Source organism: Ambystoma mexicanum, chromosome 2p, assembly GCF_040938575.1.
Source record: "Ambystoma mexicanum isolate Mex_15411 chromosome 2p, UKY_AmexF1_1, whole genome shotgun sequence".
Lineage (NCBI taxonomy): Eukaryota > Metazoa > Chordata > Amphibia > Caudata > Ambystomatidae > Ambystoma > Ambystoma mexicanum.
Genome location: NC_090923.1, coordinates 123,324,001 through 123,342,802, shown reverse-complemented (window position 1 = coordinate 123,342,802; position 18,802 = coordinate 123,324,001). Strand labels below are relative to the sequence as shown.

At 45.0% G+C, this 18,802-nt stretch overlaps 1 protein-coding gene across 3 annotated transcripts in view; it reads right to left on the bottom strand.

The window, feature by feature from the left end:
• CHCHD6 (coiled-coil-helix-coiled-coil-helix domain containing 6) overlaps positions 1–18,802 on the bottom strand; it is a 3,402,742-nt gene that overhangs the window by 3,174,277 nt on the left and 209,663 nt on the right. For all 3 annotated transcript variants that reach the window (XM_069643379.1, XM_069643378.1, XM_069643380.1), the window contains exon 3: positions 7,227–7,293. In XM_069643379.1, coding sequence (XP_069499480.1) covers positions 7,227–7,293 — 67 coding nt within the window. The remainder of the gene's footprint in view (positions 1–7,226; positions 7,294–18,802) is intronic.

Sequence of the window (18,802 nt, the reverse complement as noted above, 5' to 3'; positions counted from 1 at the left end):
GGCCCTCATTTCATTGATGATGTAATGCTGTAACTGTAACCTCTCACCCCTCTGCTAAGCCTGCACTCAGTATCAGACCTCTCCTAAGCCCCCAGAACCACAATAAAACCATAAAACATGTTTTACACGCCAAGGCCTTGGTAAAAAGAAATATAGGCAACAAGCCTCTCATCCCACTGCCTTTTTGATATACCAGCTATGTGCCCTCTGACTCGATAGTCTCCAAGCTCACCCCAACCCTGACTGAGCATGGTGGCAGTATATCTACTCTTGTACTAACATACTATAAATATGCCCCCTTAGATCTAACAAAGCAGAATGATGGAGGTATTCCAGACACGCACCCCCTGATAGAGTACCTGAACTCCTGAAGCAGCCCCTTTATTGTATAGTGTTTTTATGATGATGAGATACGAGCACCCAGAGTTATGTGCTATTTCTCTTGTGATGTTAGATTAACAACTTTTTAGGATTTACAGGGCACCATGAATTATAATGACTGTTCAATGAGTATGTATCAATCAACTCTCTTCAGACCAGAGCTCCACCCCGCCGAGTTCAGCTGACCTGCAAGCCTCACAATGATACCAAGAAGCCTCGCCAATCCCAGAGCTTCACCCCTATGGATGTATATGCGGCCCAACCCCACTGCCCAATCTCATCAATTCATGTATACCCTAGCTGCTACGTCATAGGTGACGTGGTTTTGTAACAAAATGTGAATGTTTGCTGATGTTTGGCAGAGCGCTCTCGAAGTCTGCAGAGTTCTCTGCTTGCCCTATATTGGTTGGATAAACTTTTACCTTTTAACTTCACCCGCACTTGGTCTCATTCCCATCTGGGGTTTGTCCATTATTGACTCATTGTGGAGTTTTAAATGCCTTTTTGGGGGACGCTCACTTTCAGAACTTTTGTACATATTCTTTGTTTGACATAGCCATTTTTTCAAATGTCATTTTAAAGTGTAAGATTGCAAAGCATTTTTTCTTCCTTGTTTGAGGAGGGAAGGTTGTATTCAAATTTGGTTTTCTGTTCTTTGTTCCTGAATACCTGCTGCTTCCTTACATCCGTTTAAAATTGCTGATTTGTGGGTTGAGGAATGTTGCAGGGGGAATCCTAACATAAGTGCTATCTTTCTAAACAAGCCAAAAGTGTTCTATTTATCTGGTGTTTTCCTTCTGTGTGCTAAAGAGTGAATTTAAGTGCCTTACATACATTTTTATTTGTTATTGTCACCACATTGGTGATTGCTGCTCCCTATTAAAAAGCATATGTTTGATTTGAATTTTAAATAAATGTTACCTTTACCTACCAGCCAGATTCCTGGTCTATTGCGACCTGGGGATTTTGAGACGGGGTGTGATATGAGTGGTATATCACTCAGAATATTGAACCTATAGACATAATAAAATAAGCATTTCAGCTGTGCGCTGCATACTAGGCTGAGACCAGGCTGTATCGCCCGATTGAAATACTTAACAGATTGATGATGATAACATAGGTAGAGCCTAGAGGATAGATCCCTAAAGGCATCTGGGTGTGCCATGGCAATTGCAGCCCCCATCAAATCAAAAACTGAGGCAAGTTGTAGGCAGCTTCAGTGGAACATCTCAGTTTTTCAAAATCTGGCTCCCGGGTTTTAGTTGAATGACTAAATGTTTTTCAAGCAAAAGTCATAGCAATGCTTTTTAATGGAAGTTGCATGTGGAAGCATTATTATTTGAGGGTTTCTAAACAGTCATACTTTAATTTCTCATTATGGTTTTGGGTGCCCTAAGAAATAACGCACTCTGTGTGGTTAGATTAGAAACTGACAAATTCAATTGGAGTTTTAAAGCACTTGTTCCTATGCTGTAATATTGAAAGTAGAAGGCAGCCGTTCGAGAACATAATTTCTAGCAGTTTAGGGGAGATGTAGCCCACATACAAAGTTCTATAGTTGGGCAGAGTATGCCAATAGGAACCCAGCTCATTTGGGTAGACTAGCTACAACTAAATGGTATAAAAGGAGCATTCTACCCTTCAATTCACGCAATTGAAAAAGTCAATGAAGAATTCAAATGTTGACAGGAGAACAGTTAGGATTATAATTGTTGCACACTCATGCATTCGTATGATAGCCATCAAACACTTTCCAAATTTCAAGCACATGTTGGCTTCAGCTTTATGAATTTGTCTTCTGGTTTTAGCTTGTGATAAGCATAATCTTAATTGTTGACAAAATATTGTATACATATATTTTGAAAAGAATGTTTTGTTTTGAATTATTTGTTCTTTCTAATGGCATGAGGCAAACAACTTTGTACACATTTCTCATTTGTGAACGTTATCGGGGGTGGAAGCATGAGACAAAAATGTGCAAAAGAATCAAAATCATTTTGGGTCTGGGTGAAATATTAGGCTCAAAGATGCATGATGAGATGAAGTAAGATTGGAAATGTTCGATCTTTTTTGCCCTTTATCCCTCTCCTGTAAATCAGTTTGATTTGTCCTTTTTAAAGTTTGGCTTTTGCCTGGCTTATGTTACATATTTTATTGGGTCTTTTTAAGAGGAGTTTCATTTTGTAATGATGAAATGTGCTCAACATTTGTTAGGATTTTAGATAAGGTATTTATTTAATATGAAATATATATTTCTGTATTTTTTTATGGCCTCTCTGAAAGCTGAAACTTCTCTTTCAAAATAATTTTGTCTCACCCTGACAGTTTCCATCTGTAAATGGATCAGGTACTTTCTATATGACAAGACAATCAACATCCTACAAGCATCACCCCATTCCTTTATAAATAATTTTATGCATCGGGAAAAGCTAATCCTTTGAAATGCAGTTTATGAGTTGGTGGTTATTGTGAGAGGTCAGTATTGCGCGGCGGATAACTGCTTATATATTTCTCAAAATATGCCATTTTATTAAAGACATTATACAAAGAAAATACCTTGCTTGCCCTACTCTACAAAGAATTTCCCTACCAGGTGTAAAGGCTAAGGGAACATTCTATAGCAGAGGAAAACTGTCCCTGACACTAAACAACACATATACAAAGGAAATTATAGATCAACACAATATAATGAACAATATTAATAAATGTCTGAATGGCCTTCACCTGTCCTGGGTAAGATCACTTCCCCAGGATTTAAAGTTAACTCTAAATGTTCAGCAAAAGAAAAGAAAGGTTTTGAACCCGCTCTTGAAAGTTTAAAGTCAAAACAAAATTTCATCAAACAAATATCCACTGGTAACAATTCTTTGTTCCTGGATGAAAAGAACCCCTTCCAATTTCCAGAAAAGAAATGGCATCAATGCCAATCCTGGTTATGATGGTAAATTGTCTCTTCAAGATAGCCACAGTTCAAAAGACTAATATTCCCAGAAGTCAATAATACACAGGTCTTTAGGACTTCTTCAGTTACAACCTCACATTTGGTATATTTGCCAGGATGCATTCTCTGGGTTGCCGCTTCTCTTATCAACAACCACACTTTGTCCCAGAGTATGTTCCTGCTTCAAACCACTTCAATGTGGCATCTGCTGAGAACTTAAATTAATATACCACTACAGTTCAAGTACTACTACCACTAGGTTTTTTTAAAAAAATTTTGATTGATTTATTTACAACACATCTAACATAACCAGCACGTCAGACATTTTGTTTACGAATTTCTCAGCTTGCATTTACATGTTTAGTGCTGTTTCCCCTCTCCCTCCCCTTTAACTCGAGCTTCCACTTCAGTGCCTCAGATTTCTTTTCTCTTTGGGTAAATCCCCTTCACCGTTTTCGGACGTGTCATATTCACTGGATTCAGTAGGGAAGGATCCCGATAGTATGGCCACCATTTGTCTCTATGCTATCAGGGGTCCTACTTCCTCCTCCGCTCCTCTACTAGCTGCCTCATATCATGCTACTGTCTCAGCATCTGCCCATTTCAGGAGATCATTCCACCACGGCTCTAATCTGGGTCTGTGGGCTGCTTTCCAGCCCATAGCAATTCTCCTTTTAGCCAGGATGAGGCTAGGTCTTTAAGTTTACAGATATGGTTTAGATTGCGTGGTCTGGTGAATCCCCCCCAACATCCATGCCCATGCTTAATTCCCTTTTCTGATAGGAAAATTCTGGGAGAAAGTCAAACGACGCCCATCTCCGGGCACGCCCAGAACATGTGGATCACCCCAGCGTCCACCTCCCCACACTTGGGGCATTTTTGTACTGCTGCGCTCCAGAACCTGGCAATTTTACGAGGGGTCATGTATGCCATATGGATGACATAATTGAATCTCCTGAAGCCTCGCATTCCTGGTTACCTTTTTATGATATATCTGGGCCCTTTCCCATAGCCCGTCTTGCATAGGTTCTTCCGCTTTCTCCTCACAATCCCACCTCAATTGGAGTACCTCCTTACCCACCCACTCTGGACATCAGCAGTTTGTAAATTTGAGATATTTTGTGCCCTCCCTCCGAGATATCATTCATTATTTCAATGACGGCGTCAGGTTGTTCTGCCAATGCAACCTCGGACCACGTTTCCCACACTCGTTTGATTATTCTAGTGTATGTGATGAATTGCCCTGTATGTACACCAGTTCCTTCCACTAGCGTTTGGAAGTCTAGTACCTTCCTCTCTTGCCATATGTCTCCCAGTGTTGCCAGGCCAACCGGTTCCCAGTATTTACGGATCCCTACTACTACCAAGATTTCATTGCATCCCAAAAAAACGAATGAAATTTCAATTTATACAAAACAACCAATACCAAAATAACATTTCTTTTTCGTTGTTTTTGGGGGGCCCCTAACCCCAAACCCGCACTTATTTTTTACTAATACTTTTTCCCCAGCCCCAAAAACCACTATTCCCACTTCAAACCCCATTTCAGTTTTCTTCCCAAATTAGTTCATTTTCGTTGTTTTTGTATTCGTTGTAATTTCATTAGTTATTTTATATTCGATATAATCACTGCAATACCCTACCACTACTCAGTACTGTTGAAATATTAGGTAGGCTGTTGAAATATTAGGTAGGCTTTGACCTCTTCAGGCAAGCAAGGAACTCTTCCTTTTAATGACTTCTTTAAAAGGGGCAGCTCTATGCCTCTTCAGACTGTCTACTACCCCAAGAACAGCCTACTTCTGCACATAAGACCCTCCCCATTCTAGCTTCAGCAGTCTTTAGAACCACTGTTTGTATTTTACTTCAGAATATGCTTCACAAGAATTTGATTCCCCTTCGCCAGCTTTTACTCCCACATTTCTTCCAGTTATCAGCCCAAGTAATCACCCCGAAGCCTATGTGCCACTCTCCAATCTTCAGGTAACAATGATTTACTAGTTTCTCAGGCACGCGACTGTTAACTTCACAGGGTAGTTGGATGGCTCTTTAACTCTTGGCAATACTAGTTTCACTATGAAAACGGGGTGCCTCTTGACCTGGGTAATGCTTGTTCCTGTATTCAATAGTTTAGTCTCTTTAGTTCTTGGAAATAGAAAGAATGTCACTTCTGAATATAGTATAGGATTCAGTCTTTCAAGTTAAAACACAATTAGGCAACAGCAACCTCTCTTTCAAGTAGATTTTTAAGTTTAAAGATTAAGAATTGTATTCCCTTGTAACTGTAAAGGATACGTTCCTGATTTCATTTGGGAATTACAATTAGGCACACACGACCTCCTTTTGCAGTTTTCACTCTGGGTTTTGGCACTCGTATATACACAATGTTAAGTATTCGGAAATGGTTTAGGGAGTGTTCCGTTTTGTTAATTAGGGACGCGCGACCACTCCGTTATACAGCAGCAGTCTTTAGTTCAACAATGGCTTTCAAGTACTTTCTTTTCTCACTCGAGTATTGATCTTCAACGTTTTACGCAAGTGCTACAATTCCATTGTTAATACGACTTTGGATGAAACAAACAGCTTTTATTGGAATTAAGCAATACGCAAGTTACTTAGGAGCTCGCTACAGTTACCGGCAATGCTTGTGCAATGTATTTGAACGCCGTGCTTCACTCACCGGCTACAGGGACACTGGCTTTACGGATTTAACTGCTTTCCCGACTTCCTCTTCCGGCTCTCTGGGGACTCGCACCCGGCATGGTTGTCTCAGGACCGGCCACTTGATATGGGAGTGCCTTTTCCTCCCAAGTCCCTCGGTTTGCCTTCTGCTTCTGGCCTTAGTCTCCTGCACTTCCACGGCTCTGCAATTACTGCAATCGGGCTCAATTGTGGTAAACTCAGCCTCCTGCAGATTTTGGGAGAACAGGACTCTTCCAGAACCTGCAGGTAAAATCTGCTGTCTCCATGTTCCAGCATTCCTTCTGTGCTTCCACTCCCTTGTGATTTGCCAGCCTTGTGCTTCTCCTACTACTAATAATACAGTCAGCCTTCCAGTTCTCGCTCCATCTCCTTCTACATCTCCTTTCCTTTTGGGACTTTTATGATGACTCACAGCCTTATTGATAGGCTCCAGGTGCGGGTCATTAGCCTTAATTGTCGACTACTGCAATGGCTACTCGGCTTAATTGCCTGACTACTACATCTACATGCCTCTTCAGCCCTCTTCCTCGCCTGAGTACCTCTGTAGTTTCTTTTAACTAAGATATGTTTTTCAACTTCTACATTATTTAGGTTTTTAACAGAGGGGCTATGAGAATTAGCTATCATAGAGGAAGCTTGTTTAGTAAAGACCATATTTCCATAATCCTTTACATTGTACCCTTGGGATTGAGGAAAGTATTTAGTTTGTGATACCAAAAAGGGTCCCTCTGTAAGTATAGTTTGTTCTGATTTTATAACTTTGTGGTTCACAATCTTATATTTAATATGAGATTGAGAGACATTAAAATGACAATAAGCCATAACCTCTTTGGGTACAGTGGTAAGGCTCTTCCTGTCAGAGGAAAAATACTGTGTCTCACCCCATGAGATCGCCTCACCGCCCTGGGCCCTGTCTCCTCCCAGGTGATCCTCCCGCAGTACACCACCCCCATGGTTAGGATCAGCAAGGGGCTGTCTTCCCCTAGCCACTTGGGATGAGACTTTAGTCAGGGTTTCGGTGAGAGATCTGTAGGATTCTTCACGTTATGTATATGGGAATTGGCGCAGACCAGGAAGTACTCCCCCATGAATACTGTCAACAATTAATTCAAGAACAAGTATAAATTAGTCTGCATCTGCATAAGCAAAATGTTGCAGCCGGGCTTCTGATATTTCTTGCAGGTACTGCATGTTCTCTCACCTCTTGTACAGGTCCTCTTCGCTCTCTTTGGGCATCTGGCCATGGCTCTGTGATTGTTTGTCTGAACCTTGAATAAAGAACAAAGCACAGGGGTCAATCCAAGCTAAAATAGTAACCAATATTACATATGAGAAAGCTATACCAAAAACCTAAACAATTGCATGGTTAGGAGCCTTTTTTTGTTCCGCAAGAGGAACACCGCACAATTCACATTCCTGTAACCTATGAAGGCAAGCGTCCCCAACCAGCACGATCCTCCCCGCAATGAGAGACAATGAAGGACTCTCCCAGGATGGGAATAAGGCCAAGACAGAGTGCGGGTGAGCGTAAATGGGATTTTATCAATCAGAATAGGGCATGCATAGAACTCTGCAAACTCCGAGAGCGCTCTGTCTGACAATAGCAAAGACAGGCGTATATATTTACAAAAAACGTCATCAGAACCTACACACTATAGGGGGCACAGGTACAATAGGACTGGGTGGCGACGACTAGCTATAGGTGCTGCTGCGATGTGGTTGGTCTTGGCTGGAGGATGTCACTGGTCAGCCTCGTGGGTTGGGCCGGGCCTGGCAGGTCTGCTGGGTTCATCCGGACGGTGTTGTTGTGCCATTGTGGCCAGTGTCAGAGATGAATGTCTTTTCCTGACTTATCTGTCCTAGGTCATGCACACCGCAGTCATTCGGTTATTGCAATATTATCTTCTTTAGTAAATCTTTCAATAGATTATTCTACAGGTTAATGCAACACAGGAGGAATGCACCTTGAGAGGGGTTTGATGGCGATTCATCAGTGCATGGTTACCAGTGTCCTGTTGACCGGGTGCCATAGGTCGAGGGCGGGGCATGGGACAGGCGGTACATGTCTTTCTGTCTTGTTAGAAGTCATGATGAATGTGCTGCTGTATGTTGCCATAGTATTGGGTGTCCTAATTTGTACGGTGGCCATAAGCCTAAGGTGATCCGGTGGGTTGTGGGGTTTAAGAGGGCGCCTTTGGATTTGTGTATTCAGGTGGAGGTTTATTGCTGTGCTGTAAATAATGCAGGTGGCGGGCCGTGGCTTTGGGTGCTGCAGAGGGGACTACAAATCTTTGAAGCGGCTCCAGCCTAGTTGGGGGAGGTGGAGCAGCGCGGCGCGGGCCTCTGCTCTCTTGTTTGGTGGTCTTCGCAGGGAGGGAGGGGGAATGGCCTTGCGCATATTTCATAAAGGTATCTTCCTCGTGTGTTGCCGATTTTAGGTGAAAACATCATAAACATTTGAATACTGTACAATACTCATTTGAATCATACAAAAACATACATTTTAATTTTGCTAAATGTCTCTCAGATATAGTCAGTCTGAGCACATTATTTGTACACTATGTTTTAACAACTACAACATTTAGTTATATGCATGTACATTTGCAGTAAGCGAGGTAGTAGTGTGGTTGGTGGAGCACAAAGAAAGTGCGTGGCGGTAGTGGCACACAAGGGCTTAGACATACACACATGATGGGTGCATTCTCGCGTGTCCTTCACATGAGCCCTCTGTATGGTTACACTTGTCTTCCCTTGTACTCTAGCAGCATTAGTTTGGTTATGGCGCGGGACCGTGGAGTGTAAGCTTTTCAATGAAACACATAACGAATAGTCCCCGGGAACGCTTTTTATTATTTGCATACAACTGCAGGGGTGTGGGTTCTTCATTGCTAATGTCATGTAAACATGCGTTCTACCATAATTATACATTTTACAGGTTTCCTTAATAGAAGAAGTTTTGTGAAGAGAATGCGCGTATTGCAAGTAGTTTTGGCATTAGTATTTGGGGACTTTTTGCTTTCATCCGATGACCATTTTACAGTTCTCTTCATCACCCAGGGCTCGCTGGCCGGGTCATGCTGGGAGCAGTGATACACTGCGGAAGGTGAAATGTTACAGTGTTAGTATCTTACGCTAGCTCATGTCCGTCTTGTACGTGGGAACGGGCTCACAGCGGATCTGCCGGGGAGCTGCGGCCACAGGGATAATTGAAACTCTCTGAGGGTGGGGGCCGCGCTACAGTGCGCTGAGCTCACACCATCTTTATCAGACAAAATGGTTTCTGAGGCCTAGCTAAATTCAATATGTGTGGGCAATGTCTTCAGCAGGTGAGCCCTCCACCACCTGGGCCCTGGTGGTATGAGGGGACGCCCGATGAGCCATGGCCCTCACCTGGGGAAGTGATGTAGGCAAGGGAGGTCCTTTGGACCAATCCTCCCCTACATTTCCCCCCTTTCGTTACTTAAGTAACAAATTCTTTAAATCTTCCAATCTCCCACACTCCTCTTCGTCAATGATTGCGTCACCCCAGGCTGGTGTGCCTTTTATGGGCATCCACGCTCTGCACACCCCCCTTAAGCTCTCACCCCTCCTGGCATATTCATCTGGGGTACAGGTCAGGTATATACATCCACTCTCTCCTTCTAAGTCTACCCACACCTCCTGGTACCATTCTAGTATACGGGGCTCTCTGATGGTGGTATGCCACAATTTGTCTACGATATCCTTGTCATGATACCTGGGCACTAGCTGATACCTGGGTGTGTCATCAGTTCCTGTTTGTACCTGCACTTCCTGCATAGTTTGTATTGTACCACGGGTGTTGCCCATTGTCACCATCATCATTGCACCATTAGGTACTGCGTTAGCACAACATCGAAGACCCACCTGGCACAGGCAAAAAATAAAAAGAAGGAACACCACAGCCGGCATCAAAAATTTCACAGTCATTCCCAGCCATGATGGAACCCAGAAGATATTGTCGAACCACGTGCTTTCTTCTGCTCCGCCTTCCACCTTCATTCTTTCTCCCAGGTTATGCACTGCTTCGATCACATGGGACAGGGAGCCGTTGTCCGCGTCTTCAGAAGGTACGAAAGTGCAGCAGGCACTTCCGATTTTTCGGCAAACACCTCCATCCATTGCCGTCAACAGGTCCAAGACATACCTGTTTTGCATGGTCATCAGCCGTAAAGCTCTTAGTTCCACTTTTATTACGTTGAACCCTTCTTCAGTGTCATTTGCCAGCTGGATCAGCTCCCAACGTGTTATCTGGAGCCATTTTGCGTTTGCTCTGGCCTGGATACTTGGGATAAGTGAGGCAAAGAATGTTTCTGCTGAGCTGAATAATCTGTATCTGTCTGGGATCTGTGCCAGCAATTCTGATGATGCTTTTGATATGTAGTTTGATGCTCGTCTGTTTCGGGTCAGCACCTCTTCCTTGCTCCCGGAAGACAGGACATACATTTGTGACTCTGCAGTGGGCTGTTGGATGTTCTCTCGCGTCCTCTTGCTCCCGTCAATGTGGCTTTCTGGAATTACCATTAGTGCTGAGTGCAGAGTGGCCATTGAGCAGCTGCCACTCCATGATTGGGGGAGGTGCAGGTATGCCTGCTTGCCACATACCCAATACGTGTCCATCAGGGCCGCTGTCCCCTTTCTTAAGTCTGGAATGGTGAGGGTCTTGTTACAGTTCTTGTTTGTCCCCATGGGGGCTTTTCCCTCTCCTTTAAAACACAGTTCATAGTCTATTTCCTTCAGCAGCTTGAAGGGTTTTTCAATGGCTGTTACCCAAGTTAGTTTTGTAATGTGTTCCTTCCACACTGGTGTGCACGTTTCTTCTATCCATCGCAATTTCTCTGGTGCCACACCTCTCAGCGCTTCAGCCTTACACATTACTTCTTCGTCCTTCCACTTGTTGTCCGAAAAAAGTGTCCCTTGTATTATAAAAAATGGTTCTTCTAGACATATCACTCCTACTGTCTTTGGGTAGCAAGTTTTCTCGTTCTGCAGCATTCTAAAAGTAACTTCATGTGCCTGAAAGGTGTTCTTAATTCTGCACAACGTGAGATGAAGGAGACATTGGGCATCTACAATAGACAACTCTTTAGGTAATAATACTTTGGGTATTCCTGAAGCATGGGGAATGAGGGAGCAGACATAACAGCTCTCATTTGTTGTTTGTTTAGCTGTTTCACTCATATCCGCGTACCATTTATTTGTCTGGTGGGGGTGTTCTGGGTCTTCCATTTTATCTAGTCCTAACCCATAGAACTCATCATACTTCCTCCTCCCCGTTTCCCTTTTTCGTCTGTTATTCCTTTTCCTAATGTACTTCCCGGCTTCATGGGCGATAGACAAAGTGGGGCCCCCTTTCTCCTTCCCGCCCCCCTTTACCCAATCATATAATATTTCATGTGTTGCTATCATTTTTTCATTTTCTTCCTTTGTTATCTGACAATGTGTCTATGGCTACAGGGGCAGGCTGGCTGGTGGGGGTGTTATACAACCAGGATATGGAGGAGGGATTTCGGACATTTAAACTGCGGGCATTGTAATTAGATTTTTTTGGCGGAGACACTGTTGTTTTGCGTTTCACCCTGTAGCCCTTCATTTTTTGAGATGACAGCATTGGATGGTGTGGTATAATAACCCCATACAAGTTTAATTCTGTCCCATACCAAAAAATCACCTTCCTTAGTATTTACACTTGCAGTTGTATTGGTCACAGTAGTGCTGTTAATCCCTCCCCCCTCGTTCATCTCGATAGAGATGAACGCTATGAACCAATATGCAACCAGGCCAAACATTATTGTAATAAACAATGTGATGCACACAGATAATCCACACTCATACGAATATCTGCATCTCTCAGTTAACAACTCTCTAAATCTAATAAATCTATCCGTTGCAGGCTGCCCGTTAGATGCCATGGTAGCTCCTGTTTGAGATATAAAAGTGCATTAAGTGCATGAATGTAAACATTTTGTTGGCACTATCAGTGCCAGTATATATTGAAAGGGAATGGGAACGGGTAGGGCTGTAGGGTTCGGGATGCACAGACAAGGGAGAAGATACTACGTATCACATTGTTATTTATATATATATATATAAATCCACAAAGAAGAATTTTTTTTTTTTATAACCTTAAATGCACATATACTTGTGAGCCATTTTTTCATTCAGGTGCATTACTGTCACACACACACACACAAGTTCATATTCAGACATTCTGTTCATTTGCATTGTTTGCTGTTGTCTGTGCCTCCTCATCCACCTCTTCCTGCACATTATTATATGCCCTTCGTACATCTGTCAAATGTATCCAATACTTTAGGCCCTTTACTTTTACTGCCGTGGGCGTGCAAAACACTACCTCGTATGGGCCATGGAACCGTGGTGCATTCCACCGGCGCACACAACTCCTGACATCAATGAATTCACCCGGCATCAGCTGTAGCTGTGTTCCAGGCTCCGTAACAGACCCTGTGGTGTTTCCCTCCTCTCTCGTGAAAGGTGGAGAGAGCTGCTTTGATAATGCGCGCGCTGCCCTCGTTAATTTCTTCAAATAGTCTGTGAACTCGTCTCCCAATATCGCAGCGCTTCTGTGTGCATATGAGTGTTCGCGCAGTGGGGAGTGTGCTGTGTGCATTCGTCTCCCACTCACGATCTCGTGCGGGGACAAATGGTGGTCCTTGCTTGGCTGATTTCTCATCTCAAACAGCGCAAGGGGCAAACAGTAAATCCAGTTCTTTTTTAATGAAAAGCATAGTTTTGATAACCTTCCTTTTAACAGTCCGTTCATCTTTTCCACTAAGCCATTACTTTGAGGATGATAAATCGAACACAATTTATGCTTTATTCCCAACAATGTTGTTACTTCCTTGAAGAGCTCATTTACAAAGTGAGTGTCGTTGTCTGAGCGAATTACGTCACAAATTCCCCAGCGCGGAAACACTTCCCTCACTAGAAACTTTGCAGCGCTTTTGGCATCAGGTCGTGCACATGGGCCTGCTTCTACCCACCTTGAAAATGGGCATACAACCACAATCATGTAACGTGCCCCGTTACACCTTTCTCCCATGTCCGCGTAGTCGATATGTAGCTCTCTGAATGGTCCAATTGGTTTTGGAATTGTTCCCCGGAGCGTACGTAATGTCATTCCTGAATTGTATATCTGACATGTTGTGCATTCCAGCGTTAATCGAGATAAGTGCTCCTGGAGACAGGGCACGAACCACTCCTCCTGTATCTCTGCTGCAATATGTTGTTTCGTATTGTGTGCTGGGAAGTGTAGTTGTTGGAACGCAATTTCCAATAACTTTACTGGCATTACCGCTTTCCCCGAGTTATTTTGTCGCCACAGTAAGTCTGTCGCCGATTTGCTGCACCCCTGTTTCGCCCCACATCAATTTTTCATCTGCACTTGCTCCTTCCTGTAATTCTAGTACTTGTGATATAGGCATCATAATGTACCCTTCTGGGAGCTCTTCGTTTATCTTGTGCTGCAGCATGTACTCACCTGCGTCATATTTCTGAAAATAGGTCGCTTCCTTGGCGGCAGCGTCCACTGCCGCGTTTCCCAAAGACACAACATCTGTATTGGATGTATGTGCTTGGCACTTCACTATTGCTACCGCTGTGGGATCTTGTAGGGGCTCAATCAACTCCTTCAGCAATTCTGCATGCTGCACTGGAGTCCCATCTGCTCGTCGAAACCCCCTCCGCCCCCATCTTGCTAGACCCCCATGTACTGTTGTCATGTAAGCGGAGTCTGTGTATATTGTCACTGCACAACCTTTAGCTGCATGTAGTGCTTCTATAAGGGCAATCAGTTCTGCTGCTTGTGCGGAGTAATGTGATGGGAGGCGGTACTGCACTAGTGTCTCATACTCACCATCTTCTAATCTCACCACTGCCATACCCACATGTTTCTCTCCCGTGTCCACGTCAATCGATGCTGACCCGTCTACGAAGTACACTTCCCCCTCGCTTAGAGCATTTTCACACACCACTGTGTCCTCCCCTCTTTCTCCTGTGTAAGTGGCACAATCGTGTTCCTGCATGTCCTCTAGTGTGCATGCTTCTGTAATGAATGTTGCTGGATTCACTGTCTTGCATCACACCACATGGATGTTGGCGCTGGACAATATTATTTCATAGGCGGTTGCCCGCTGTGTTGTCAGTGTGCTTTTTGACCTCTCAAGTATCGCAAATAATGAATGTTCCACAAACAATGTCACAGGGCATCCCATTACGATTGTGGCACTTTTCTCAATTGCGAACGCGGCTGCAGCGAGCGATTGCTCGCACGCGAAATGTCCTTGCATCACAGCATCCAAAGTGCCACTATAGTATGCCAAAGGTGTGTGTCCTAGGGACGTCTTTTGCGTCAGTACAGCTGTCATCAGTGTTCCCTTGCAGTGTGAGAACAGGTAAAACTCGCGCCCGTAATCACGATTTGCGAGCACTGGAGCACTTGAAAGCAACTCTTTTAATGATTTGAAGGAGGCGCTCATCTCTTCTGACTATTCTATTTTCTTGTTCTCCTGCTGGGCCTCCTTCAGTGCTTGCAATAAGGGTCTAGTGTATGCTGCATAATCTAATATCCATGTTCGGCAATAGTTGCACATTGCCAGGAATTTTTGCATGTCTTTCACTGTTGTGGGTTCTCCTACTGATCTGATCGCTTCTACCCTGTCAGGGATTATTCTTTTTCCATCTTTTGATATTAGCTGTCCCAAGTATAGAACTTCTGTCAGGCAGTACTGTAGCTTTCCCTTGTCTACTTTGTACCCCTTATTGGCCAACAGGGTCAGGAGTGTTATTGAATCCTTTCTGCATGCTTCTTCGTCCTGTGCACAGATCAGTAAATTGTCTACGTATTGAATGATTGTACTCTCAACTGATAAGTTTCCTAAATCTTCATGTAGTATGCGGTTGAATATGCTCGGGCTTTCACAGTATCCCTGCAGTAATCTGCAATGCTCGTATCTCCTCCCACCTAGTGTAAATGCTGTCAGGTATCTGCTCTCTTCAGCCAGGGGGATTGAGAAAAATGCGTTTTTCAAGTCGACCACCGTGAAATGTGATGCCGTTTTTGGAATGCTACATAATATTGAGGCAGTGTTCGGGACCAAAGGGAACTCTTTCTGAATTACATCATTTAGGGGGCGTAAATCCTCTATCATCCTCCAAGACCCTCCCTTCGCTTTTTTGATTGGGTAAATACATGTGTTACATGGGGAGTTTGAAGGCACTATTATCCCTTGTGCTAGTAGTGCATTTATTGTCTCTTATCCCTTCTTCAGCTTCACGGGACAATGGATACTGTCTCACTCGGGGTAGAACTGCTCCTTGTTTGAGCTTTATTATCACAGGTTGTACGCCATGCAACAACCCTACATCATGGGGGCCTGTCGTCCACAAATTGTTTGGTACGAACCGCATGTCATCATCGAAGAATGACGGTGGTGCTCCCACCACTGCCATCAGCTGAACTGGGATTTCCCTAGCTTGAATCAAAATGTCACAGGGCATTGCTATTTCCATTACTATTTCACCATCCCCCTCTGAATCTGAGAAGAGATCCTCATCAGTTAAGTCTCTTAGGGCTATATTGGCATTCGTACACATTACTGTACGCCACTCACATCCTTCTATATCTATTCCAATCACAGAAATCCTTTTCGCAGATACCTGTACAGCGTGCAAATCTAATGAGACCACTGATCCTGGTGCTGTGTCAGGGCACACCATTGGGCGGAAGAGGAACTCCGCTGGAATCCTTCAATCCATTCTTCTTAGCTCAGGAATTATGAGGGCCAGTGTCTTTAGTCCTTCAATAAACATTTCCTCGTTTACTGGCAATCCTCGTATTTCTTGTGTGGTTGTGTGAGCCTGCACTACCAACATTACACGTAATGGGCATATTCCGGGTGTTGAACACACTACACCTCTCTCAGTGAAGGATATTGTCATGTTGAGCTTGCTAAGAAGATCCCTCCCTAGTAAATTTATTGGCGAGTGTTCATAATACAGTAAGGGTGTCTTTACAGTTTTGCCCCCCACTGTTACATCCAATGCTTCTGTGTAAGGAACTTCAATTACAGCCCCAGAGAACCCCTGCGTCTCTAACTTCCTGTTAGATAACGGGAACCGGCCCTCTCTAATACATGATTTCTCCGCTCCCGAATCCACCATGAATATGAACTGCTTGTCTCCTATCTGCGCCCCTACCAATGGTTCCTCTGCTGCATCGTAGGTGGTAGATAGAACTGGACACGCAAGTGTTCTCTGTGGGCTGTCCTATGCGGGGTGTCTCATGGCCCCCCCTTGGTTGAACACGCTCCCCGAAACCACTGACACGCCACTATAAGGGGCTGGTGCAGGGGCTCCGTTGGCTGTTGTCGCAAAAGGGTTGCCTGGCGTGTAGTGCATAGTATCATTATTTTGTGGGTGATTCTGTGTTCTGTACTGAAGCCCCTGTTGTTGCTCATTGTACCCCTGGCCTGGGTTTCTTTGTTGTTGTCCCATTGGGAGACCATATGGGCTCCCCGGATGGGGATGGCCATAATGTTCTGCCTCTTGAAGCCCGTTGTTGGGCCTGCTTCTGCACTCCCTAGAGTAATGTCCCCATCTCCCGCAGTTCCAACAACTCCCTTGCGCTCCTCTGGGACCCTGCCATCCATTTCCTCCCATTCCCCCGTACCCCAGTCCATCTCATCTTCGGCCCCGGTACCCACCTCGTCCCCCTCGAGGGGCCCATTCTTGCCACTGCAGACCTCCGCTGTGCTCCTGCTCATTCCACTGCCGCTGTCCTGCTCCCGCCCAATTAGTTGCCATCCTTCCTTGTATTGCTACCAGCCCCTCCTCCTCCTCATCTCCCTCCCTGCTATGTGGGAGCGCCGCTACTGCTACCGCGACCTTCACCAACTTTGTCTGCACTACTTTCGCTTCATCTGCCAATCTTTTCTGTGCCACCTCCTTCTCCCTCTCTTTTATTCTCTTACAGTGGTGCACTATTATGCTCTGAATCTCTGGCCATCCTTTCGCTTCAATACCTGCTATCTTGTCAAGTGCCTTTTGCACCTCCTTTGGCAACCCCCTCTTTATAATGAAGTAAAATAAAGATGTTGATTGATACCATGGCGTACCAGTTTCTGCTCTCCACATCTCTTGGACCCGAAAAATGTAATCCATAGCATCTTCCCCGTCATTCATTGTGCACTGCATTACTGACTAAGTCTGGGGTGTCTGGGAACGTTTGCCGCAAAGCATCCCACACCCTTGCACGCACTGTGTTAAAGGAGGCCCCATCATGGCGGTCGCAGTCTAATGTTACTCCCGGGAAACCAGCCTTGACCCATACTCTATCAGCCTGATCCCCCACTGCTGATACAAGCAAGCTCTTCACATCTCCTACTGCTAGGGGTACCCCGGCAGTGTGTTTCTCAAAAGCGTATATCCACTTGCTCGCCCCTCCCGATAACGGGGGCAATAACTTTAGTAAGTTCGCCTTATCCATCTGAGCCCACGGTATGTAATTCGGCATCCCTCCTCCCCTATGTATTAGCGGGAGCTGCAACTTCCCTTTCATTGTGGTATCTGTACCCGTCTTCACTCCTGGTGTTCCCAATGATGCCATTTTCCCCACCCGGTTTCTTAATCGCCCCGTCCACTCATCATCCAGTGTTCTCATTGAGCATGCACCATCCAACCCTTCGCTTCCCCCTCCCATTGCCATGCTCAACCTGTCGCTTTCCTCCAAATCATCCCTTATATCACATAGTAGCTCCTCCCTGTCCCCTATAGGCCTTTCTTCATTGTCAGTACATGTCATGATGCCTACCTCCAAGGAGCCAGGTCCGACCCAGCAACCCCAGAGGCAGGCATCATTTCCCCCAGGGGAGTGCCAGCGGGCCCAAGTTGGGGCCCTTTGGACACAGTCCTGGCGCCTTAGGCGCCAGGCTCATGTTGGACCTCTGTCCTGGCGCCTTAGGCGCCAGGCTCGTAAAGCTAGACATGTGTTCAAGTGTTTTAATGTGCACTTACCTGATGCAGACCATGCTGCCACATCCAGGCCCTCTTGAGGCCTGAATAGGAACTACTTTACCTGTGGGACTACTTTCCACCCGGGTGTGGTCGGGGAAGGATACATACCTGATCGGAGGAAGGATACACACTTGGAACTTCTCCCAAAGCTATTTAAACCACACCCGATCAGCAACTCACGCTTCGGGTTGTTCTGCTCCTCGCAGCTGGACGCTCACCGTGTCAGCTCCTGCATCTGGACTTCAGCCACACCTGTCAGCATCCTGGGTCACCTGCAAAGGGAGACAAGAGACCTACCAGCTAATCTGAACCACGGAGACATCACCGACGATCCTGAAAGGGAAGACATCATTTTTAAAAGCATTTCGTTACGATCGCTGCAGCGCTGCATTTCACTCACCTTTCCTGGGTTCCTCCATCTTCAGCAGCGATCATCCGGATACACAGCCACTTCCCAGAGCCTAAAGATAAAGACAAGAATAAGAGGTGAGAGAAGGAAGGGAATAGGAAAAGCTCAGTTTCCTTCTAAGACTTACCTGTTGGGTCATTCCCATTTCATTTCGGGTCTTGCTGCTTCCAAGCATTTTCCGGACCCCGGCCCCTATGGGGAAAAAAGACAAAGATATTAGATGAGCGAATTCAAAAACATTACCTGAGCGCTCATCTAGGACTTACCAGATCTTTACTGGAACTGCACGTTTCACTTCGGGTCGGCGCCATATCTCC